The sequence below is a fragment of the Crotalus tigris genome, unplaced genomic scaffold, assembly GCF_016545835.1.
Source record: "Crotalus tigris isolate CLP2741 ecotype Arizona unplaced genomic scaffold, ASM1654583v1 scf7180000020990.9691751010:1144802, whole genome shotgun sequence".
NCBI lineage: Eukaryota > Metazoa > Chordata > Lepidosauria > Squamata > Viperidae > Crotalus > Crotalus tigris.
In genome coordinates, this window is record NW_024098300.1 from 430,157 (window position 1) to 454,500 (window position 24,344).

Sequence of the window (24,344 nt, forward strand, 5' to 3'; positions counted from 1 at the left end):
CCTTCCTCCTCTCCATCAATTTTCCAGCCGAAAGCCTCAGCTGCATGAAGTAAACCAGGGAAAAACCGTGATTGCTGCAAGGGTCCCAAGCGAGAAAAATGGATCATAAATAAACCCTTTTTTCAGTGCCCTTGTTAACTTGATCGCTGAATGAATTGTTGTTGAGGACTACCTGCATGCATGCTGTCAAAAAATCCATCAGTCCAAGAAGACGGGAAGCCAACAAACCAGTAGCTCCAGGGCAGTAGGTCGGTCTGCCCTTGGGCCAAACAAAGCCACAGATGCGCTCAAAAGAGGGGGGGGGGAAGGAATTGGGTATGTCTAGTTTAATGAAGGACTAGGGGGCGACAGGGTAGCAGTCTTCCAATATTTGAAGAGGGGCTCAACTTATTCTCCAAAGCCCCTGAAGGCAGGACCAGAAGCAACGGATGGAAACTCCTCAAGGAGAGAAGCCACCTGGAATTAAGAGAAACTTCTTAACAGAACAATTAACCAGTGGAACGGATTGCCACCAGAAGCTGTGGGTGCTTCATCACTGAACATTTTTAAGAAGACTGGACAACCCTTTCGTCCGAAATGGTCTAGGGCAGGGGTAGACAACCTTGGCTCTTTTATGACTCGGGGACTCCAACTCCCAGAATTCCATGAGCCATAAAAGAGCCAAGGTTGCCTATCCCTGGTATAGGGTCTCTGCTTAATCAGGGGGTTGGACTATTAGACCTCCAAGGTCCCTTCCCAGTCTCTTATTCCATTATTCTCTACTTGTGAGGATCAAGAGCTTTTTAAAGCAACTGGGAGGGAGGATGGAGGCAGAAAGGGTCCAATGCAGCCCAAAGACCCTCCCCCCCCACCCAACTGATACTGGAGATAACCAGCTTCCAATCTCCCGCAGAAATATAGTTGGCGAGCCAACATTTCCAGCATGCTTGCGGCACGGAAGGCTTATGCCCCAGAGCTAAAATATGAAGGCAAAGCTATTCCTAGTCCATTACGTCCTGTCCAGGGCAGGAAAACCCACCAGCCGGGAGCTCAACCTGGAGCAGAATCAAGAGCCGATGGGGGCCGGGAGATAAATCTTTGAGTATTGGAAGTGGGGGTGTTTTTAATCCTCTTAGCTCTGGCCTGCGGGGGGGGGGGAGGGATCTACGCCCCTTTTAATATCGGAGAGGCCGTTCCAGGAAGGAAGCGACGGATGAGACAAAAGGAAGGAGGGAGATTTAGACCTTAAGGAGAAAGCAAAGGATCCTGGCTCTTAAAAGCCGGGGCGTCAGAAAAGGACCGGCAGGATGGCAGATTGTCCACGTAGGAATGACCCACATTGCATCAAGTTGGAAGATCCGTCTTAATCCAGGGCATTAATCCAGAGAGGAGACGCGGAAAACAAGGTACTCTCGCTTTGATGACGATTGCAGTGTCGCCCCCCCCCCAATCACGGCACACCCCGAAAAAGGGGTGGAAGACCACCAAGCAGGTTTCAAAGCCACCGCGAAGCTCCCTCCCCCCTACAGGCTGGTTGGGGGCCCGAGGCGCATTATCGAAAAGTAATCAAATGAAGGCTAATCTCGCAGATTAAGGCGGGGGCGGAGATTTAAAGGTCTGACTGGATCTCTTCTTGCTGGGGAAAAAAAAAAGAGACAGAAGGAGGGAAGTCCATCCCCTGCTTTTGGTCACCAGCCCCCTCAGAGCCCCCTTCTCCAATGTGGGGTCCTCCTTAGACTGGGGGCTACAATTCCCATCCTCCCCTAGCCAGGCCCACTGAGGCCCGGGTTAAAGAAAAGGAGGATGGGGGAGAGGGTCTCTAGTTGGGGAAGGGGGAGGGAATAACCCAGAGAAGAGGAAGAATCAAGCGAGAGAGACTCGAGGTGGTTTCGGGGAGTTTTAATGAAACACGAGGCCTCCGTGTGAGCTCCCGGCCCGCTAATTTTCACGCTTCTATAATCTGCAGAGGAGAGGGGGCGGGAAGAAAAGAGGGGTGAACGAGGTGTGTCATAATTAAAACAAAGAAAAAGAAGGAGGAGCTGGAAGCTTGCATTTCACCACTCCACCCCCAAAGTGAGAAGTGCTGGGGAGAAAGGGGGAAATATATATTCAGTTCAGTCATGACCTGATATTTATATTTTTATCTATCTATCTATCTATCTATCTATCTATCTATCTATCTATCTATCTATCTATCTATCTCTACCTCTTTATCTGTATCTATTTATCTATCTCTACCTCTTTATCTGTATCTATCTGTTTATCTATCTCTACCTCTTTATCTCTATCTATCTATCTCTCTCTCTCTACCTCTTTATCTCTATCTATCTCTACCTCTTTATCTGTATCTACCTCTTTATCTCTATCTATCTATCTCTACCTTTATCTGTATCTATCTCTACCTCTTTATCTATCTCTATCTATCTCTACCTCTTTATCTGTATCTGTCTATCTCTACCTCTTTATCTGTATCTGTTTATCTATCTCTACCTCTTTATCTCTATCTATCTATCTATACCTCTATCTCTACCTCTTTATCTGTATCTATCTATCTCTACCTTTATCTGTATCTATCTATCTCTACCTCTTTATCTCTATTTGTCTGTCTATCTATCTCTACCTCTTTATCTCTATATCCATCTATCCATCTATCCATCTATCCATCTATCCATCTATCTATCTATCTATCTATCTATCTATCTACCTACCTACCTACCTACCTACCTACCTACCTACCTACCTACCTACCTACCTACCCACCCAGCTCTTCTCAGCCCCAAGCAAGGCCGTTACTTACGTGATCTCTCGGAAAGCTCGCTTTTCAACGTATTTTAGTCGGTATTTCCTTTTGAATCTGGTAGGGAAGAAACCACATTATTAGAGTCATCTACAGACCTGGGACTCATTCCTGCACGGAGGAAGGAAACGAAGCTGGCTTGTTTCCATCCAAAGAGGTGGCTGGCACCTCTTTGGATGGAAGCCTGCCTTAGAGAATGGGATCCATCTGTAAAAGATCTCTACCACTTAGCTAACTGAAGCGTACGCAGCTGCTCTCTCTGTCTAAAATCTTTTATAAGTGGTTCCCTCAAAAGGGTCGGTGAATTGATGCCACTGATCTAGGGTGAGAATTAAAGTTCCAGGCACAAAGTCTCCAATCTTGTTTCACCCAAGTACTCGGCATGAGCTAATCCCTGACCCCAAAACCATAAGCAACGAAGCAGTTGGAGGAGAAGCTAAGGCTTTGGGGACCGGTTCTTCCTTCTCTTCTATCCCAGTTACTCACTTGGCCCGCTCTCGGGGTTCGATAATGTTGCGTTTCTGTAAGCTCTTGAAGCGGTCCTTTAGGATGCTGCCTTCTGGCTGAGGGGGAGAAAAGACAAACATGAACTCAGGATGCTCAAGAGCAGGGGTCCTCAACCTTAGCCACTTTAAGACTTGTGGACTTCAACTCCCAGAATTCCCCAGCCAGCCACTTTTGTGGACTTCAACTCCCAGAATTCCCCAGCCAGCCACTTTAAGACTTGTGGACTTCAACTCCCAGAATTCCCAGCCAGCCACTTTAAGACTCGTGGACTTCAACTCCCAGAATTCCCCAGCCGTGCTCTGGTTTCAGAGATCAACCAGGAAATCTATCAGAGATGCCCACTTGCATTTCCAGAGAGGAGGGAAGTTAAGAAATCCAAGTCACAGTCCAGGTAGTCCTTGACTTACTACTGCAACGGAGCCCAAAAGGTCTGTTGCTAAGCGAGGCGGTCGTTAGGCGGGTTCTGCCCCGTTTTACCACCTTTTTCGCCACAGGTGTTACGTGAATTGCTGCAGCTGTTAAGGGAGTCACACAGTTGTTAAGTGAATCTGGCTTCCCCAGGGACTTTTGTTTGTGGAAAGGTCGCAAAAAGGGGATTGCGTGACCCTGGGACACGGCGACCGTCGTAAATGTGAGTCGGTTGTCGAGCCTCTGAATATAAATCACGTGACCCTGAGGAGGCTGCCAAGGTTGTTGTGTGTGAAAAACGGTCCGACGTCACTTTTTTCAGCGCCGTTGTAACTTCGAACAGTCACTAAAGTGAACTGTGATGAGTTGAGGACGACCTGTGTTCCTGTCTCCAGCAACAGGTTTTCTGCCTGAGCAGGGGGTTGGATTAGATGACCTCCAAGGTCCCTTCCAACTTTATTATTATTATTGATCATCACAGTCAGCCAGATGTGCAGACTGGATTTGGCATTTTTGTCTACCTATCGAGTCCTTCCCAAGGACCTGGGATAGGCAGATGTGGATGATTGATGGTATTACAGATTATTATTATTATTATTAACATCTTTGGCCACAACTGTCCAAACCAGGTGTGGTTTCCTGCCTTTCTGCAAAACGACACGCGTTGGACGCTTTCATGCAATCCCTACCAGTGACATTTTTCAAAAAGAGAAGGGAGAAACACCCCCCCCCCTTCTCACTCACACCTCCAGGAGAGACTCGGCGGGTGACAAAAGTCAAGCTTTTCACGCTATCTCAGTTCCTCAGGTACATTCAGGGAGGTGTCTTCCTGCTGGGGGGGGGATAGAAGTGATTTTTCTGGATCTGCCGGGTGGGAGGTTAGGAAGCTGGGAGGGGAATGGGCAACGGGCAGCCCACGGACAAGTGGAGGGTCTGAATGGGGGTCCCTGGTGCTCTCTGAGCTGGGCTGTTTTTACGCAGACGTTTCATTACTCAAACTAGGTAACACCATCAGTGTTAGTAGAGTGGAGTTTGCAGGGAGGAGGAGGAGAAAGACCATAGGGACCTTGGTGTTCTCTGAGTTAGTAATTTTCTTGCAGACATTTCATTACCCATCTAGGTAATGTCATCAGTGCTAGAAGGAAGTGGGGCTTGCAGCATGGAGGAGGAGGAGGAGCGGATAACGACTGTGCAGTCCTTGGTGCTCTCTGAGCTTGGTTGCTTTTTTGCAGACATTTCATTACTCCAACTAAGTAACATCCTCCGTGCCAGCAGAAAGTGGAATTTGCAGAGAGGAGGGGGTGGAGGACTGTGGAGTCCCTGGTGCTCTCTGAGCTGGGCTGTTTTTATGCAGACGTTTCATTACTCAAAATAGGTAACACCATCAGTGTTAGTAGAGTGGAGTTTGCAAGGAGGAGGAGGAGGAGGAGGAGGAAGAGACGACTGTGGAGTCCTTGGTGCTCTCTGAGCTGGGCTGTTTTCTTGCAGATGTTTCATTACTCAAACTAGGTAACACCATCAGTGTTAGTAGAGTGGAGTTTGCAGAGAGGAGGAGGAGGAGGAAGAGGAGGAAGAGACGACGACTGTGAAGTCCCTGGTGCTCTCTGAGCTGGGCTGTTTTTATGCAGATGTTTTACTACTCAAACTAGATAACACCATTGGTGCCCGCTAGCATTGAGGGGAGGGAGAAAGGGGAAGCTTCAGAAAAGCACCTCCCAGAAATTCATGGGTAAAGCTGCAATTCCCCAAGCGGTTAATCTAGCATTTCCCTCTCCTTGGAATGTCTGGTCCGTGGCTGAAGGGGACCCTCCGTGCTTTCCTTTCGGAAAAAGCCTTGGCGCACGTTCTCAGGCACACCCTAGAACGCTGCATGCAATTCCACCGTGTTCTGAGACTAGGCAAAGAGTCCCCTGTTGAATTTGTAAATAGAGGATTCCCATTTGCTCACGGAGGACGTGAAGCGTGCTTTGAAACTTCTGCCCTTCGCTCAGTAGGTAAATACCCTCCAGGCTGGAAAGGAAGGAGGAGGGGGGGGGTGCTGGAAGGTGCCTCAGTTCCCTGATCCTTACCCACTCGGTAGGACCAGGGGGTCCCCTGGGGTCCTTCACATTCCCAGCAAGGGCTGCTGCAAATTCTCCGAGCGCAAGGATGGGTCTCATCATCGGACACCAAAGGGAGGGGGGAACAAGGAAGTGGTTCTCTTCCACCCCCAACAGAACCTCAGAAGCAGCTTTTCCTTCGTCCCTCCATTACTGGGGAGGGACAACCCCCCCCCTCCCTAGTGCCAGGTAGGCTCTACAGGGGGGCCCTTCACTTACAACCACAGAGCCTGTTGATAAGCGAGACATTTGTTTGCCCCGTTTTACAGCCTTCCTTGCCTCCGTCCTTAAGCGGATGGCCGCAGTTGATAACTTAGTCGCCTGGTTGTTAAGTGAAGCTGGCTTCCCCCCCCCCCATGAACTTGGCTTGTCAGGTCGCAAGAGAGGATCACGTGACCCCTGGGACACAGCAACTGTCACAAGCACACGCCAGTTGCCAAGCGTCGGAATTTTGAACCCGTGACGCCCGGGAGGTTGCCAAGGTCGTAACTGTGAAAAATGGGTCAGCAGTCACTTTTTTTTCCAGTGCCGTTGCAACTCTGAACGGTCATAAAATTGTTACGTCGAGGACCGCCTGGACTACTACTTTTGTATCCGCCCCCCGTGGGGGGGACGTCCCACATAAAGGCAACGTGGTTGTGCTGTTCCCAGCAAGCCACAGACAACCGAACGGAAGCCTTTTGTAAAGTGGCAGCCATTGGGGGGGGGGGGGTTTCGCCTTCCCATCCCCGTTCAGAGGGGAGGGGGGAATGGGGGTTCCAATCATTCGAGGACCCCCGGCTGGAGAGAGGCGGATGGAGAATGGCTGACGTAATTCAAACCCCGGATGGCAAGACAGCGAACATCGGATGTTCTTGCTTGCCATATATATGAAGAAGCAAACCTGTTTTATTTAGCCCGCATATCACTTCTAGAGTTAAAGCAGACCATACTAGCCTAGTGCAGTGTTTCCCAAACTTGACCATTTTAAGGCATGTGGACTTCAACTCCCAGAATTCCACAGCCAGCGTTGCTGGTTGTGGAATTCTGGGAGTTGAAGTCCACATGCCTTAAAATGGTCAAGTTTGGGAAACACTGGCCTAGTGGATGGGAAAATATGCTCGCTAACCATCACAATATCTCAGCACAGCATTGCCAAGGTCAGCTGTAAGGGGAGGGGCACTTCACCCTTCACATTAATTGGAGAATGTGATTGACAACTGCAAAATGAAGGGGTGAGTTATGCTTTGTTAAGGGTGATTGGGGGAGGGAGGATTCAGTTTTTGGCTTAACTTTGTACGTGCCGAAGCTATGCAGGAATAAAAGGATTCTTTAAGGTAAATAAGCCTCAAAGTTCTTTGAAAAGCTGCTTCTTTTCGGAACCGTGACACCAGCTAGAGCAGGAGGAGTCCAGAGTCTCCTCCCTAAAGGGCCACTGGATTCACTGGAAGGAGATAGACCAATGGTGGCACACACCGTTACCCCAGCCCCGCCTCCCCTTCCTCACCAGCAGCCCCCCCACCGAAGAGTCGCCCCTGGGTGCAGCCCGTGTAGAGCAGCGCAGCCAAGGCAGCAGGGACTAAGACTCCACCTTCGCGCCCTGATGCGCACAGATGCTGTTGCTGGGTGTGGGTGGAGGGCACAGCTGTCACGGCATTGCAGGGCCGCCTGGGTGATCTGCGGCAGGCCGTGGAGGCGGTGGGTGGCCCTGAGAGTGGGCAGGGGCAGAGCAGGCGGGCAGGCCGGGGTGGTTTTTGGGGCACTCGGTCTTTAAAACAGTGGTTCTCAACCTTTTTATACGGCGACCCCGATTGTAAGGATGCGCTGCGCATGTGCGGCACCGCCCCCATGCGCGGCGCGCATGCACGGTGCCGCCAGCTGAAAAAACATGGCAGATCGCGTTGTTTGGCGACCCCCGTAAAATGGTCGTTCGACCCCAAATGGGGTCGTGGCCCACAGGTTGAGAACCGCTGCTCTAAAAGGTTCACCATCCCTGAGATAGACCAAGAGGCAGGCAGGCGGCCTGGAGCAGAGGGGAAGATGGCAGTCATACAGTCACACACACACACACAGCCCGGGCAGACCCTTCTTCCGTGCTGGTTTGCCCAAAAGCCGGAGAGCTGCTCACCCTCAGCGTCCTCAAGGACTCCGCCAGTTCACTGCTCAGCTGCACGTCCACGTCGGGTTCTTCGTACCTGTCGGGAAGAGATGGTGGCCTTGCTGAGAAACAGCTGGCTTGCTTTCTGCCCGCCCTCTCTGGGCCCAACACAGCCCCCTCCTGCTCTTATTTCTCTTCTCTTTTATGGGCCGCCCATCTCACCACGGGGTTAGCTCTGGGCGGCCTACACTCTTAAAATAGATCCAACCAATACGAAAGCTAAAAGACCTAAATAAAATACTGCGAAGAGCCGATAAAAAGATGGAGGGTGGGGAGGGGGGATCTGCTGTTAATCGATCATCCACCTCTAACCCGATGCTCCCCCACTGGAGCCCAAAGGTAGGTCGGGAGCCGATCTCGCTCTGAGTGGGAAGATCTTCCAAACAGCAGGAGCGATGGCAGAGAAGGCTCTTCTCCTGGGACCCACCAGCAGGAATGCTGAACAGAGGAACAAGAGTTGGAGCAGGAGACCTTATACCATTTTAGACAAAGGGTTGTCCAGTCTCTTCTTTAAAAACCTCCAGTGTTGGAGCATTCACAACTTCTGGAGGCAAACTGTTCCACTGGTTAATTGTCCTTCCTGTTAGGAAGTTTCTCCTTAATTCCAGGTTGCTTCTCTCCTTGATTAGTTTCCATCCATTGCTTCTTGTCCTGCCTTCAGGCGCTTTGGAGAAGAGCTTGACTCCCTCTTCTTTGGGGCAGCCCCTCAAATAGTGGAAGGCCGCCACCAGGTCATCCCTAGTCCTTCCCTCCATTAAAGCAGACCTACCCAATTCTAGCAACCGTTCTTTGTATGTTTCTGCCTCCAGCCCCCTCACCCTCTTTGCTGCTCCCACTTACTTCAGCCTGCCCAGCCGTTTGGGCTTGACGGCCTCCAGTTTCCGCTTGGCTTGGCGCCTCTGCTTCCGGCGTTGCAGCTCGGCCTCCTGCTGTTTCAGCTGAAGCCGGATGGACTTCAACTGGAAGAGTTCCTGTTTCCTGAGCCGGGCAACCTTCTCGGACAGCTCGCGGGCTTTCTGTGCGGGAGGAAGCAGGCGGGAAAGGGAAGGTGAGGCAGGGGCGCTGTGTGGCGCCCGTTTGGGTTTCCCTTCAGGGACTCTGCAGACTCTGCCCACCCCCTGCTGGCGTGCTGGGTGGGTCTCGGTGGGTCCAGCAGCCGTCTTCAAGCTGGCATCTCCCCGGCTTCCGCAGAGCTCACACAGGGAGCAGATGGCAGCACGAGGCTGGGCCAGATGGTGGGCACGCTCGTGAGCCACAACATCCTCAGCAGAGAGGCGAAATACGCGCCGGTTGGCACGCAACCCGGAAGGCAGTCCCGAGCGATGGCATTGCTGCTTCAAGGACAGCGCGGAGAGTTTGGAAAGGAATCCCTGCCGTGTCCGCCACACCACACACAGACACAGGCAGACCCCAAGGAAACAGCGCCGTATTTCTGTTTTCTGCCTACCCCAAAGTAATAGAATCCAGGGCCCAGATCGCTCGCTCGTGTGCAGGAAAAACAGCAATAAAAGCCTGAATTATTACAAGGGCAAGACATTTTCTCCCTCTACGGTTGTTCTCCCTCCTGCAAGCTTAGTCTGTTGTCCTGGAAACCCGCTCGGTAAGATGGGGCCACTACTTCCGCCGGCAAACCTGAGTAGGCTGGGAACCAGGGGGAGTGTAGTCTATCCCTTCTGGAAACCGAGGCTGTGCAAGACGGGTTTCTCCGTGGGCTAGCCCAACTCACCGACCGCTTGTCGGCTTTTTCCTTCTTGCGCTGCCGTTCCGTTTTCTTCTCTCCGACCGCCGTTGCGGTGAAGAGAGGGGAGACTGCCTGGTGGGGGGCTGCCTGCAGGTCCTCCTCCTCCTGCGGCCTGTGCTGCCCTTCCTCGCCCTCCGATTCCTCTTCCATGAGGCCCTCGCATTGCTCCTGAAACACCGACTCCTGTGAAGAGGTCAGAAGAGGAGAAGCTGAAAGGGGAGGAAGCATCGGAGGGCAGGCCGTCCCGTCCCGTCCCTCTGAGGCTGGTCTCTGGGATTCGTGCTCCCAACAGACTCTCCACTCCCATCCGACACTCAGTGATAAAAAGCAGGAATCGGACCCCTTGCCAGCCTGCCCGGGTCCAAGGCCAGCCCAGGGGCAGGTGAGGGGCCGGCAGGCGTATTATCATGGCGCCCGTAGCCAGACTGGCTTTGGCAAAGGGGAAGGAGAAGCATCCTGTCGATTCCTGGGGATTTCCACCTTGAGGCATCTTATTTAATTGCATACTTTGCCTTTATTGTTTTTATACACAACTCCATCTCTACAAAACTGAGAGGCAGTTTGGTCTGGTGGATAAGGCACCAGGCTAGAAATTGGGCATGAAAGCCAGCTGGGTGACTTCAGGCCAGGGCTAGGCAACCTTGGCTGTTTATGACTCGTGGACTTCAACTCCCAGAATTCCTGAGCCAGCATGGCACCTCTCTCTTTCCCCTCAGCATGGCTGGCTCAGGAATTCTGGGAGTTGAAGTCCACCAGTCATAAAAGAGCCAAGGTTGCCTACCTCTGGCCTAGGCCTAGGCTGCTTTATGACTCGTGGACTTCAATTCCCAGAATTCCTCAGCCAGCATGGCTGGCTCAGGAATTCTTGAAGAAACCTCTCCCTTTAGGCCTAGGCCTCAGTCGTGGCTGGCTGGCTCAGCTTGGAAACCTCTCTGTGTGGCTGGCTCAGGAATTCTGGGAGTTGAAGTCCACCAGTCATAAAAGAGCCAAGGTGGCCTACCCCTGCTTTAGGCCAATCACCAGGAGACTGGGAGTTCCAGTCCCATCTTAGCCATAGAAGCTGGCTGTCTTTGGGCCAATCACTGGGAGATGGCCAGTTCTAGTCCCGCCTTAAGCTTGAAAGCCACCTGGGTGACTTTGGGCCAGTCTCTGTCAGCCCAACCAACCTCACAGGATTGTTGTTGTGGGGAAAACAGGAGGAACGATCAGAACTGTGACCCCAACTTTGGGAAAAGTCCTTCCTCCAATCGTTGTCATCTCCTCTAGCAATAATTCCGTTGCTATGTATCCCCAAGAAGGATTCAAGATGGAATTCAGCCCTTGTTCGGGACTGGGCCTCAGCACTCACCTGGGTGGGGGCCTCTGCAGCGGTGGGGAAGTTCAACTGACGCTGCAGCCTCTCCGCTGCCTTCTGCCTCACTAGCTCAGCTTCAAAGGCCTGGAGAAGCAATGCCTTGGGGGCGGGGGAAAGGGAGTGGGGCAAGAGAAGACAAAGCCAGTGAGCACGCAGACCGCAGCAGACTTCCCACCTGGGACCCTGCAGGACGTCCACCCCAATGGGTCGCTCGGGATGCTCGAGTGTCAGATGGGAGGGAAATAAACCTGCCGGCTTTCACCGTTGCCAATACCTGGTGAGACTGGAAGCTGGGATTGTAAGATCCACCCGGGGAGATGATCTCCACGGCTGGCAGCTCGGATGGGGTCTTCTTCAGCCTGTCCGGACGCTGGAGGGAACATCCCAGGAAGGGAGACTCAGAGCCTGCAGGCTACTTCCCCCCTCCGCCACGGAACAGGCCCGGCCCTTACCTGCACAGGCTGCTTCTTGGTTTGTTCCAGGAAAAAGGCGTCTTGCCCAGCTAGAGCTTGATCTAACGGGTCTGATGGGAAGAAAAACGAGAGCCGGTTCGGTCTAGCGGTTAAGGCACCAGGCTAGAAAGTGGAAGAAGGTGAGTTCTAGTCCTGCCTTAGGCAGAAAAGCCAGCTGGGTGACTTTGGGCCAATCACCAGGAGACGGTGAGTTCTAGTCCCGCCTTAGGCATAAAAGCCAGCCGAGTGATTTGGGCCAATTACCAGGAGCCTGGGACTTCTAGTCCCGCCTTAGACAGAAAAGCCAGCTGGGCGACTTTGGGCCAATCACCAGGAGACGGTGAGTTCTAGTCCCGCCTTAGGCATAAAAGCCAGCCGAGTGATTTGGGCCAATTACCAGGAGCTGGGACTTCTAGTCCCGCCTTAGACAGAAAAGCCAGCTGGGCGACTTTGGGCCAATCACCAGGAGACGGTGAGTTCTAGTCCCACCTTAGGCATAAAAGCCAGCCGAGTGATTTGGGCCAATTACCAGGAGACTGGGAGTTCTAGTCCCGCCTTAGACAGAAAAGCCATCTGAGTGACTTTGGGGCAATCAATAGGAGACTGGGAGTTCTAGTCCCGCCTTAGGCATGAAAGCTGGCTGGGCGACTTTAGGCCAGTCAGAAATGTCTTTCATTTCGCTCCGATTTCAACGGACTTAGGCTATCAACCGAACACCCAAAGGCTTACTTGAATCTGCCCAAATGTCGTAGAAGTCCCTAGAAGGATCGGTCCCACTGTCTGCTCCGACTATCTTGGCTTTCGGTGGGTTTTGTAACCTTTGTTGAAGGAGGCGTTCTTTTCGGGGCACCACCCCCCTTTCTGACAGCTTCTCCCAGAGTCGCTGCTTCCGTTTCAACTTCCGGCCATTGGGGACCTGATACGAAAGGATGCTGAGGAAGAGGAGGAAGAAGGAAGACAATTTTTAGGTCTGAGCCACAGCCTGGATAAATACACTCTGTCCAGGTATAGTTCAAAACAAGTTAGAATGGCACAGTTCGCACCCAGCGCTAAGCCATCAATCACAGGACACAAACTGAAGGGGTTTCATGGTGCTGGATCAAAATCTTCTTCCTGCAGGCCGAAGGGTTTGAATGCTTGTTGCGACATCTTCTGTTTGAAGAAGACGGCAACAATGGGGCCATTTTTTTCAGATACCGCTCCCAGAAGAATCTCAATTTTTGGGAGCAGAGCTACGAGGAGCACTGTTAAGTCCTCAACTTACAACAGTTCATTTAGCGATCATTCCAAACTGACAGCTGCACTGAAAAAAAGGGAGTTATGACCATTGCAGCAACCACCGTGGTCACATGATCAAAATTCGGACCCTGGGCAGCTGGTTCATAGTTATGACGGTCACAGCGTCACGTGATCCCCTTTTGCGACCGTCTGACGAGCAAAGTCAACGGGGAAATCCAGATTCACGTAGCCACCGTTTGACTTAACAACTGCAGGGGTTCATTTAACAACTGTGGCAGGAAAGCTGGTAAAATGGGGGCAAAGCTCAGTTAATAACTGCCTCAGTTAGCAACGTAAAACTTTGGGCTCAAGCCTGGTCGTTAAGTTGAGGACGATCTATAAAAAGACAGCATTTCAAAGACGACCCCAGGCAATCAAAATGGATTCCATGAAGAGTCAGTTATACTGGAGAAATTACTCAGAAATGAAATCCGAATATTTTACACAATGAAAAACAAAAGGAACCAGGGGACTAGTTGTTTTTTTTCACTTTTTCAGCTGCCCTGGATCACAGGTGAAGAGGCAAACAAATCAATTAAAATAGAACTCTCCCCTATACTGTCCTTCCCCAAATCAAACATCCTTGGCCCCAAAATGTGACAGACAAAGACCCTGAAAAGGAATGAAGATGCTGGCTTCCCCACACCCATCTCATAATGAAAGACGGAGAGAAAACTCAACTCTTTGGGCGGAGGGACCTTGGAATCTGGCTGTAGGATCAAGTCAATCTTCAGAGGCTTCTCTTTGGCTGGTTTCTCCTTCTGACCTGGAACAAGAAGGCAGGCACGAAATGAACCCAGGAGCATAAATCAACATCGGGAGTGGTTAACAGCAAAGGTGAGGGCTGGGACTCTTGCAGTGGAACCACCTGATTAGATCTCTTTCCCTTACTGTGCTCTGCCTCCAAAGTCTCTTGTCAAAAACTCGATTTGCCAGTGGCACCGAAGCCGGGCTACAGAGGGAGTGGAAGCCAAGGAAAGCATTGTCATGTTTTCATTAAGAATATCATGACCATTGTTAAAAACGTTCATTTTGAATTGCTTTGAAATGTTTCAGTGTTTGAATTGAAATATATTTTTGAATTGTAAGTTGCCCAGAGTCATCGGTTGATTTCAACGCTGCTAACATCGGATGTTTTTGCATTGACGACAAATGGAAATGTAGCCATCTTTTACCTTTTGCCTTTAGCATTAGATGATGTTGGGAGGGGGGATGTGAATGAGAGTCCAGCTAGACATAACAACACTGGACCCAGGGTGAGAAACAAGGTTATTGTAACCAGAGCTGATAAGGAATGTGATTTATGACTGTTAATTGGAGGAGGGAATTGTGCTTTGATACTATGTGCCAGGGGAGGGGAATTTAGTTTTTGGCTTCGATTATACCAATGCCGATGCTATGCTACTCAAAATAAAGATTCTTTAAAGTAAACAATGCCTTGAAGTTTTTTTTGAAGAGTTTCATCTGTCGGAACCATGACAAAGATGGGCAGTGTAGAAATTGAATAAATAAATCCTGCACACCAAAATGACGACTAGTCTTTTCCCTCAAGTCTAGCTGAATTGTTCCCTCAGTTGAGTTCTACGTTCTCATTTTTTAGGTTTTGTTGGACCTTAAAAAAAAAAAAGACAGCAAGGAAAATCTACTCGTTTTGAGCTGTGGGGCTGGAGAAGGCTCCGACGTATTCCCTGGACAGCAGAGGCGATTAACAAGCCCTGGAATGCATAACACCAGGCAATGCAAAATCACAAAACTGCGGCTCACTTAATTTGGTCATGTCACAAGGGGGAATTAACGGAGACAGCAATTACTGGTATGTTTGGAAGAGTTAGCGGTAAAGGGAAAGCAGGCCGCCAAGGAACACAGTGGCTGGTCATCAAAAGCAGAGAACAATTCAAAGCAGTAATGCAAGACTGGAAGATGTGGAAAGGCCTGGCCCATCGCCAAGAGTCAGACACAACTGAATGGCTAACATCATCATACAGCGAGGGCAATTAACCAGTGGAACAACCTGCCTCCAGAAGCGGTGAATGCTCCAACCCTGGAAGTTTTCAAGAAGAGACTGGACAGCCATTTGTCTGAAATGGGATAGGGTTTCCTGCCTGAGCAGGCGGTTGGACTAGAACAGCGGTTCTCAACCAATGGGTCGCGACCCCATTTGGGATCGATCAACCATTTCACAGGGGTCGCCAAGCAAGGCTGTCCGCCATTTTTTCCCACCTTTTCCGGCGGGTGCCTTACCTTCCTTGGGCTGGGCCAGCTGGTGGCCCAGCCGGTAGTCGGCCTGCTCCGTCTCTGCCGCTTGCCAGCTACGCCTTGGCCGGCGCAGGGGACAGCACCACGCATGCGCGGCGCTCCCGGGCAGGGAAAGTCCTCAACTTACGACCGGTTTAGTCCTCGACTTATGACCGGTTGGGGGTCGCGGCATTAAAAAGGTTGAGAACCACTGGACTAGAAGACCTCCAAGGTCCCTGCCAACTCTATTATCATCATTATTAATTATCATCATCATCACTGTTGCAACCTCCCACCTTGCTGTTCAGTGCTGGTATCTACGAAGAACAGGCTTTCATCTGGCTTTTCTGACACCGGTCCTCTGGGGAAAAAAAATAAATATAAATATACAGTTCATGGTCTTTCATCAAGACCTAATACATTCCTGGGTTCTCAGTAATGGAAGGCAGCCGGCCATCTTCTCCCCCACTGTAACACTGGGGGAATCTTCTTCATGAAAGGCCCTCAGGACTTTCACAACCATGAACCCCTCCGTTACCAGTAATCCTCGACTTACAAGTTTGTTTAGTGACTATTCCAAAAAAAGGAACGGGGCTGTTTTCACACTTACAACCATGGCAGCATTCCCCATCAAGATTCAGATGCTTGGCCACTGACTCATATTTATGACGGTCGCAGTGTCCCGGGGGTCACATGACCCCCTTTGGCCGCCTTCTGACAAGCAAAGTCAATGGGGGAAGCCAGGCTCACTTAACAACCAGGTTACTCATTGAACCACTGCAGTGATCCGCTTAACCACTGTGGCAAAATTCACCTCAAATGTCTCGCTTAGCAACAGGGCTCAATTGCGGCCGTAAGTCGAGAACAGCTGTTTTCGTCCGGATCAACCCTAACCCAGGGGTGGGCAACCTTGGCTCTTTTGTGACTCGTGGACTTCAACTCCCAGAATTCCTGAGCCAGCCATGCTGAGGGGAAAGGGAGAGGTTTCCATGCTGAGCCAGGCTGGCTGAGGAATTCTGGGAGTTGAAGTCCATGAGTCATGAACGGGGCCATAGTTTCCTCATGCTGGCTCAGGAATTCGGAAAGTTAAAGTCCATCCATCTCCAAATGGCCAAGGTTGAGAAACACAGGCCTAGGTCAAGGGAAGGCAACCCTGGCTCTTTTATGACTCGTGGACTTCAACTCCCAGAATTCCTGAGCCAGCATGACTCAGCTTGGAAACCTCTCCCTTTCCCCTCAGCACGGCTGGCTCAGGAATTCTGGGAGTTGAAGTCCACCAGTCATAAAAGAGCCAAGGTTGCCCACCCCTGTCCTAACCTCATCCCTCAGGACAGGGTGGGAACTATGGCAACTTTATGACTCGTGGACTTCAACTCCCAGAATTCCTGAGCCAGCCATGCTGAGGGGAAAGGAAGAGGTTTCAAGCTGAGCCAGGCTGGCTCAGGAATTCTGGGAGTTGAAGTCCACCAGTCATGAAGGGGCCAAGGTTTGCTGCCCCTGCCCAAATGCCTGAATTTTGATCACGTGACTGTGAGGAAAAATATTTAAATATTTAAACCAGGGGTCTTCAAACTTGGCTCTTTTATGACTCGTGGACTTCAACTCCCAGAATTCCCGAGCCTGCACGGCTCAGCTTGGAAACCCCTCCCTTTCCCCTCAGCATGGCTGGCTCAGGAATTCTGGGAGTTGAAGTCCACCAGTCACAAAAGAGCCCAGGTTGCCCACCCCTGCCCTAACCCTTCGCTCCCTGGGGTCGCGGGCGGCCGCGCATGCTCAGAAGCACATCCTCGCGGCTGCCTTTTCCTACGCCGGCTCTGAGGGGTAGACTGCCTCCGAACCTGGAGGCTCTATTTCTCCCCCATGCATCCCACAGGCTCTCCCACGGCCCCGCCGCGCCTCACCCCAAGTGCCGCAGCTCCGAGGCCCGCTGTTCAAGCCAGTCCCCGAGCTCCCGGCCCAGTTCGGCCTCGGGGCCCCGCCAGCGCTTCCAGCCCTTCTTGCGGTTCCGGGCGCCCCGGCCGCCCACCCGCCGCGAAGGGAGCCGGCTGGGGTCCCGCGAACTGGCGCTGAAGCCCAGGAAGGAGAAAGAAGCGGCCGCCGCCTCAGGAGCAGCGCCCGGCGCCGCCATCTTGCGCCACGAGAGAGGGGATGAGAGAGAACCGGAAGAGCGGGGAAAAGAGCGCCGCCCTCCCGAACGAGGAAAGGGGAAGAGGGCTTCCGGCGGCGGACGGCGCCATTTGCGTGGAGGAGAGGGGCGGTCGTCCCACATTAAACCACAAAGAGACAAGAGAGGCGGGGGAGGGGGTGGGCGGAGGAAATGCATAAAGCTTAAACTTCCGGCACTGCGTTGAATGCAGTTGCAGCTGCGCTCCAGCCTCGTGGCTCCTTGCTGCCTTCCAGTCGTCTCTTGGACTGTAGCTCTTCTCCAGGATGATGGGCGTTGTAGTCCAGCTGGCTGGGGGATTCCGAGAGTCCAAGTCCACCCATCTTAAAGAAGTGGCTAAGATTGAGAAACAATGGTCCAGAAGGACAGGCTCAACAGGAATACTGGAGAGAAGAGCATCACAGGATGACAGACCAGATGGGGTGGGAGGGGTGTCCCAAAGGTGATTCAGGAGGCAACTGGACTTTCTTTGTTTTCCTCTGAAGACCTTTCGCTCCTCATCCAAGAAGCTTCTTCAGCTCTGACTCTACAGTGAGGAATGGAAGGATTTATACTCATTGCTGACAGCTGGTCATTTGTCTTCTTTTAGAGAGTCGTTGAGGCCACTTGGAGGTTTATCTGTGTCTGCTGGTTTGAAAGAGGGGTCAAAGAGGCCATCTGTGTCAAAACTGAATGGGCCTCTCTCAACAGAGGGGGAGGGATGCAACATCCTCTATCTCAGTGGTTCTCAACCTTTTTAATGCCGTGACCCCAAACCGGTCGTAAGTCGAGGACTACACAACCGGTCGTAAGTCAAGGACTACTCAACTGGTGCAGCACCGTTTGCAGAATGGGACTTTTGGCGGGCTCAGCAGGGCAGAGACAGCCTGGACAATTCCTATTGGCTTTTGAAAGCCAATAGAATTAGACTCTATTCAAGAGAGTCTATTCTATTGGCTTTCAAAAGGCAATAGAATAAAAGGGAGTAGCACAGCTAAGGAAAAGGGAAAAAATGGCGGACTGCGTTGTTTGGCGACCCCCGTGAAATGGTCGTTCGACCCCAAATGGGATCCCGACCCACAGGCTGAGAACCACTGCTCTATCTCCAGTCTACAACACGGTCCTTTCAGCAGCTCCAAGAAGTGTCCACACCCATTTGCCCCACTCCGATGATCCTGAAGACCCAGACAAGCCTCCAAGTGGCCTCAACAGCCCTCTAAAAAAAAGGCAAATGACCAGCTGTCTGCAAGGAGTATAAATCCTTCCATTTTCCCCACCATCCAGTCAGAGCCGAAGAAGCGTCTTGTGGACGAGAAGCGAAACGTCTTCAAAGAAAAACAAGAAAGTCCTGTTGCCTCTTGAAAAAAGCACCTTTGGGGCAACCCGGACGTGGAGGACTGAGTCTCTCCATAGATGGGGTGGGCAAGACTTTCCGAATCTAATCCTTGACACAGACAGCTGGACTATTAAAAACCCCCAAGGAGAGATCTGCTCTGGAAATTTGGGTGCAGAGGACAGCCAAACCCCTGGGGGGGGATAATTAGTTCTTTGTACAGCCACTAGGGGGCAGGCTGATCCAGCGCCTTGGAGCTGCAGTGGGTCGGGAACTGGGTGTGGCTGGGCAAGGCAGCGAAAATATTTGTCTGTTTTTCTAGCTCCAGACTCAGCCCGTTTTCTCAGAATGCAAAGGGAGACTGGGGTGGGGTGGGGGAATGTTTCCTATGGGTCATTTGTTCCCACTTGGCTAAGTGAAAAGTCATCTTGGCAGCGTCCAAAATAACAACAACAATGATGATGATGATGATGTGTGCCCTGGCTTTTAATAGGGCTTAAAAGCTGAAGGAGTCTGGTGGCACCTTTCCCAACAAACTTTGAAGAAAGAGCAGAGGCTTTTGTTAGCTGCAGCTGACTTCCCCTGAGGCTTGGAGGAGCAAACTGAGGTGGGATTGAAATTGGGGTGAGACGGAGGGGGGAGAAAAGGTGGGGAAGACAGGTTAGGCAAACCGTTGTGGGTTCCACGAGAGCCAGATTGCAGCCCACAGTTTCACATTGTGCAGCTGATGGGTGGGGAATGTGGGGAGTTGAAATCCAAACATGTGAAAGTTGTCAAGATTGAGAAACGTTGGCCTAGAGTTAGGGTTAGGTCACCGTGAACTCCTAGAGCAAAATGGACATCGCCCACAAACTCGGAGTGCTTGGGTATGGTTAGGAGGGCACTGACTTTTCTAGGCTGCCCTATCCATGTTTCCTGGTAAAATACATGGGAAAATCCCATAGGAGGAAAATTCCACTTAGGGTTAGGGGTAGGTCACCATGAACTCATAGAGAAAAATAAGGATCACCAACAAACTCGGAGTGCTTGGGTATGGTTAGGAGGGCACTGACTTTTCTAGCCTGCCCTATCTATGTTTCCTGGTAAAATACATGGGAAAATCCCATTGGAGGAAAATTCCACTTAGGGTTAGGTCACCATGAACTCATAGAGCAAAATGGACATCGCCAACAAACTCGGAGTGCGTGGGTATGGTTAGGGCACTGACTTTTCTAGCCTGCCCTATCTATGTTTCCTGGTAAAATACATGGGAAAATCCCATTGGAGGAAAATTCCACTTAGGGTTAGGTCACCATGAACTCATAGAGCAAAATGGACATCGCCAACAAACTCGGAGTGCGTGGGTATGGTTAGGGCACTGACTTTTCTAGCCTGCCCTATCCATGTTTCCTGGTAAAATACATGGGAAAATCCCATAGGAGGAAAATTCCACTTAGGGTTAGGGTTAGGTCACCATGAACTCCTAGAGCGAAATGGACTTCGCCAACGAATTCAGAGTGCGTGGGTATTGTTAGGAGGGCACTGACTTTTCTAGGCTGACCAATCTATGTTTCCTGGTAAAATACATGGGAAAATCCCATAGGAGGAAAATTCCACTTAGGGTTAGGGTTAGGTCACCATGAACTCATAGAGAAAAATAAGGATCACCAACAAACTCGGAGTGCTTGGGTATGGTTAGGAGGGCACTGACTTTTCTAGCCTGCCCTATCTATGTTTCCTGGTAAAATACATGGGAAAATCCCATTGGAGGAAAATTCCACTTAGGGTTAGGTCACCATGAACTCATAGAGCAAAATGGACATCGCCAACAAACTCGGAGTGCGTGGGTATGGTTAGGAGGGCACTGACTTTTCTAGGCTGCCCTATCCATGTTTCCTGGTAAAATACATGGGAAAATCCCATAGGAGGAAAATTCCACTTAGGGTTAGGGTTAGGTCACCGTGAACTCATAGAGAAAAATGGACATCGCCAACAAACTCGGAGTGCGTGGGTATGGTTAGGAGGGCACTGATTTTTCCAGCCTGCCCTATCTATGTTTCCTGGTAAAATACATGGGAAAATCCCATAGGAGGAAAATTCCACTAGACCAGTGATGGCGAACCTTTTAGAGACGAATTGCCCAAATTGCAACCCAAAACCCACTTATGTATCATGTTGGATGTGTGTGGCCTATTGGGTGAGTGTGGCATTTAGGTGGGCATGGCCAATTGGGTAGGCGTGGCTGCGGTGGTAACGGCAGACTGGGTAGGACTAAAAAGTGCAATCAATCAGTTCTAACTTTGTGAGATCTTTTTTCCCCCCCCCGCAAGAAATTGATTGATTGAAGCTTTTTATTTTTGCCCATGGCAGCGGAGGCCTAAAGCAAAAAGGTTTTATAAAACCCAATCAAAGGCCTAGGACTGGGGTGATGGATGCGTGCCCACAGAGAGGGCTATGCGTGCCGCCTGTGGCATGCGTGCAATAGGTTCACTACCATGGCACTAGACCAATCCTTCCTTCCTTCCTTCCTTCCTTCCTTCCTTCCTTCCTTCCTTCCTTCCTTCCTTCCTTCCTTCCTTCCTTCCTTCCTTCCTTCTCCTCATTCCCATCTCCATCCTTCCTTGTTTCCTCTCCTTCCTCTCTTCTTCTATTCCTTTCTTCCCTCCTTCTCCTTCCTCCCTCCCCTTCTTCCCTCCCTTTCTTCCCTCCCTCCCTCCCTCCCTCCTTTCTTTCTTTTCAAGGGAAATCTGAAAGACACAAGGGAAATAGGAAAGCACCAGATGTTTCATTTTGTGCTTTTCCCATCCCCGCTCCGTCCCGTCGTGGGCATAGGGGGCAAAAGCTGCAGGAAAGAGACTGGCACAATCTGATTCTGTTCCTAACCCCAAACGTGCCTTTGGGCATTGTAGACCTATCAGGAAGGAACGGCCAAAAACCTGCACAGCAAAGGGATATCCTGCAGTCAGTTGGAGGGATTGATACACTGCAAACAACCTCTATTTTCCAGGCATCCGTGGGGAAACACACCCAACGCTTTCCAAAGATGCTAGAGTATTTTTCTGTCAAGCTCTCCACCTACAGATCAACTCTTCCTTAGCCCATTGTATGCCGTGTCCTCATTCCTCATTGGAGAGTTTAAAGCAACAACATCCTCAACATCCTTAAGACTATCACTCCCATTTCCCTTCAGACAGCATGGCCGAGCGTTCTGGTTTCTTGCCGATATATTTCGCAAGGCTGCAGCTTTTAAAAAAAAAATGCTGAGAATTTTGGGCTTTTCTCCTGCCTTTCAGACCTTGAATAGCTCAAACCCTGCCAAGGCCAAGCCTTGAAATCAGCTGAAAATCATGCCCAAAGGCTTTCCACCGCAAGCGGAAAGGGGGGAATCTAAAGCATTGTCCTATTATTTCCCCCCCCCCCCACACACACACACACTTCCCAGACCTGAGTTTTGCCCCCATGCCCGTGATTGGAACAGCCAAGGAACCCCTGTTTTTTTTTCCAACAGAGAAAAGAATGCAACATTTTTCCTTTGGACAGCCTGGGAGAGGCTGTCAGCAGCTCAGGCCCTGCTGACTCACAGGCTGGGGCTCCGGGGCTGCACCCAGCCAGGCCGAACCCAACATTTGCAACCCAACATTCCTCCTGTACCCTGTCAGACAGGGTATAACACAGTACAGATAGTCCTCGACTTACCACAGTTCACTTAATGAACATTCAAAGGGACAATGGCCCTAAAATGTGACTGTTGACCATTTTCCACGCTTATGACCGTTGCAGCATTCCCCCCACAGTCACGGGATCAAACTTCAGACGCTTGACTCGTCTTTATGACGGTTGCAGCGTCCTGGGCTCATGGGATCGCTTTTGGCCCCCTTCTTGCAAGAAAAGTCCATGGGGAAGGCAGATTCCCTTAGCAACTGTATTACTCATTTAAGAACGGCCGTGAGTCACTTAACGACAGTGGCAAATAAGGTCGTCAAATGGGGCAACGTTTAGTTAACAAATGTTTCACTTAGCAGCAGACATTGTGGGCTCAATTGTGGCCGTAAATGGAGGACTACCTGTAGAAGGCCTTGGATGGGGGGGTTGGACTAGAGGACCTCTAAGGACCCTTCCAGCCTTGGATTCTATGAAAAACAGGCTGGAAAAAAGTCCAGGTTGTGATGTCACCAGAGTCTATATTGGCCTCCCCTGGCAGAGTCTGGTCTGTGCTGCCATCTAGTGGTCGTCTGGATTCTTGAAGGCCATACTGTATATATAGCAGGGGTTCTCAACCTTGGCCACTTTCAGACTTGTGGACTTCAACTCCCAGAATTCCTCAGCCACATCTCTTTGCTAGATCCACCTTTGATGTGGTGATGGGGGGGCAGCCTCTGGGGAAACCTCAGGCACATGGTTTTTTTCCAAGCCAAATTAGGATCCTCAATCTCCTAGACCAGGGGTAGACAAACTTGGCTCTTTTATTACTCGACTTCAACTCCCAGAATTCCTGAGCCAGCATGGGGGAACTATGACCCCCTCATGACTCGTGGACTTCAACTCCCAGAATTCCTGAGCCAGCCTGGCTCAGCATGACAACCTCTCCCTTTCCCCTCAGCACGGCTGGCTCAGGAATTCTGGGAGTTGAAGTCCACCAGTCATAAAAGAGCCAAGGTTGCCTACCCATGGCCTAGGCCTCTATTTCTCAACGTTGGCCACTCGCAGATGGGTGGACTTCAACTCCCAGAATTCCTGAGCCAGCATGGCTCAGCATGGAAACCTCTCCCTTTCCCCTCAGCTTGGCTGGCTCAGGAATTCTGGGAGTTGAAGTCCACGAGTCATAAAAGAGCCAAGGTTGCCTACCCCTGGTTTAGATGGTGGTGTGGTTTTTTTTCCCCAACCACAGCTGGGATGTTATTTGTGCAAAGCATGGGTGCTACTTTAGGTGCCTTTGCACCTAAAGTAGGTAACTCCTAGACCGGGGTAACTCAACCATGTCCACTTTAACAAGTGGACTTCGACTCCCAGAATCCCCCAGCCTTTTTCTATGAAGCCTGTTTTCCGGACAGCGAGAACAATATATGTCAGTGGAATGGCTTGCCACCAGAAGTTGGAGGTTGTTAAGAAGAGATTGGACCGCCGTTTGTCTGAAATGGTGTAGGGTTTTCTGCCTGAGCGGGGGGTTGGACTAGAAGACCTCTAAGGTCCCTTCCCGATCCTTTTATTCTGTTAAGACAGCCACCCGATATCTGCGCAAAGCAATCCACAGTGAACAGCCAGACATGGTTTAGATCAGTAAATACGATATTTATTCCAACGGAAGTCTTCTTACAATCACAGAGCCGTGTCATGGGAACTGCTCGTGAGGCTCCTGAGTTCCGGACTCTCAGCCAAAGGGGGTTATTAAGCCAGAGATCCTGACTGTCCCCATTCCTGCCCCCCCCCCACAATGGGATGAAGTCTTCTCAGCATCCAGAGGGGAACTACCCTTTCCTTCCTCACAATGGTGGGATTCAGCCGGTTCGCAGCACTTCGGCAGAACCAGTCGCTGATTTTTTGTGGCCCAGGCCCAGAACGGACTTCTGGGAGCGGCATCCATGCAGAGAACCGGTGGTTCACTTATTTGAATCCCACCACTGCTTTCTCAGCATCCCAGTGAGTGGGTCAATCCTGTGCAAACGAAGGGGGTGTAGATCTTGCCCCCACTCCCTTTGCAAGTGGGAGGGATGTGCTCTGCAGGTGCAGAATAGGAAATCTGGGCCTTTGGGGAGAGCAGAAGGACCCAGCCAAGACTAAATAAACAAACAACAAAAAAGTACAGGTAGTTTTCGAAACCGTTTGTTTTGCAACCATTTAGGAAAAAATGACTTACGACCGGTCCTCGCAGTTATGACTGTCGCAGCATCTCCACAGTCAGATG

The 24,344-nt window shown here is 50.9% G+C and overlaps 1 protein-coding gene across 2 annotated transcripts; it reads right to left on the reverse strand.

The window, feature by feature from the left end:
- Nucleotides 1–1,862: 1,862 nt before the first annotated feature.
- On the reverse strand, nucleotides 1,863–17,154 carry NOP53 (NOP53 ribosome biogenesis factor). Of its 2 annotated transcripts, none has more exons than XM_039369150.1 (13): nucleotides 16,889–17,154; nucleotides 15,284–15,348; nucleotides 13,434–13,518; nucleotides 12,204–12,406; nucleotides 11,475–11,545; nucleotides 11,297–11,392; nucleotides 11,017–11,121; nucleotides 9,654–9,851; nucleotides 8,768–8,943; nucleotides 7,898–7,964; nucleotides 3,263–3,339; nucleotides 2,777–2,833; nucleotides 1,863–1,939 (listed from the first exon to the last, which is right to left on the reverse strand). In XM_039369150.1, exons 1-13 carry the CDS (start codon nucleotides 17,113–17,115, stop codon nucleotides 1,933–1,935), a joined length of 1,434 nt encoding a protein of 477 aa, XP_039225084.1. In that variant the 5' UTR covers nucleotides 17,116–17,154; the 3' UTR covers nucleotides 1,863–1,932. The 2 variants fall into 2 exon arrangements, with proteins under 2 accessions (XP_039225084.1, XP_039225083.1); XM_039369149.1 differs by lacking the exon at nucleotides 1,863–1,939 and adding an exon at nucleotides 1,978–2,062.
- Between the last annotated feature and the right edge of the window lie 7,190 nt (nucleotides 17,155–24,344).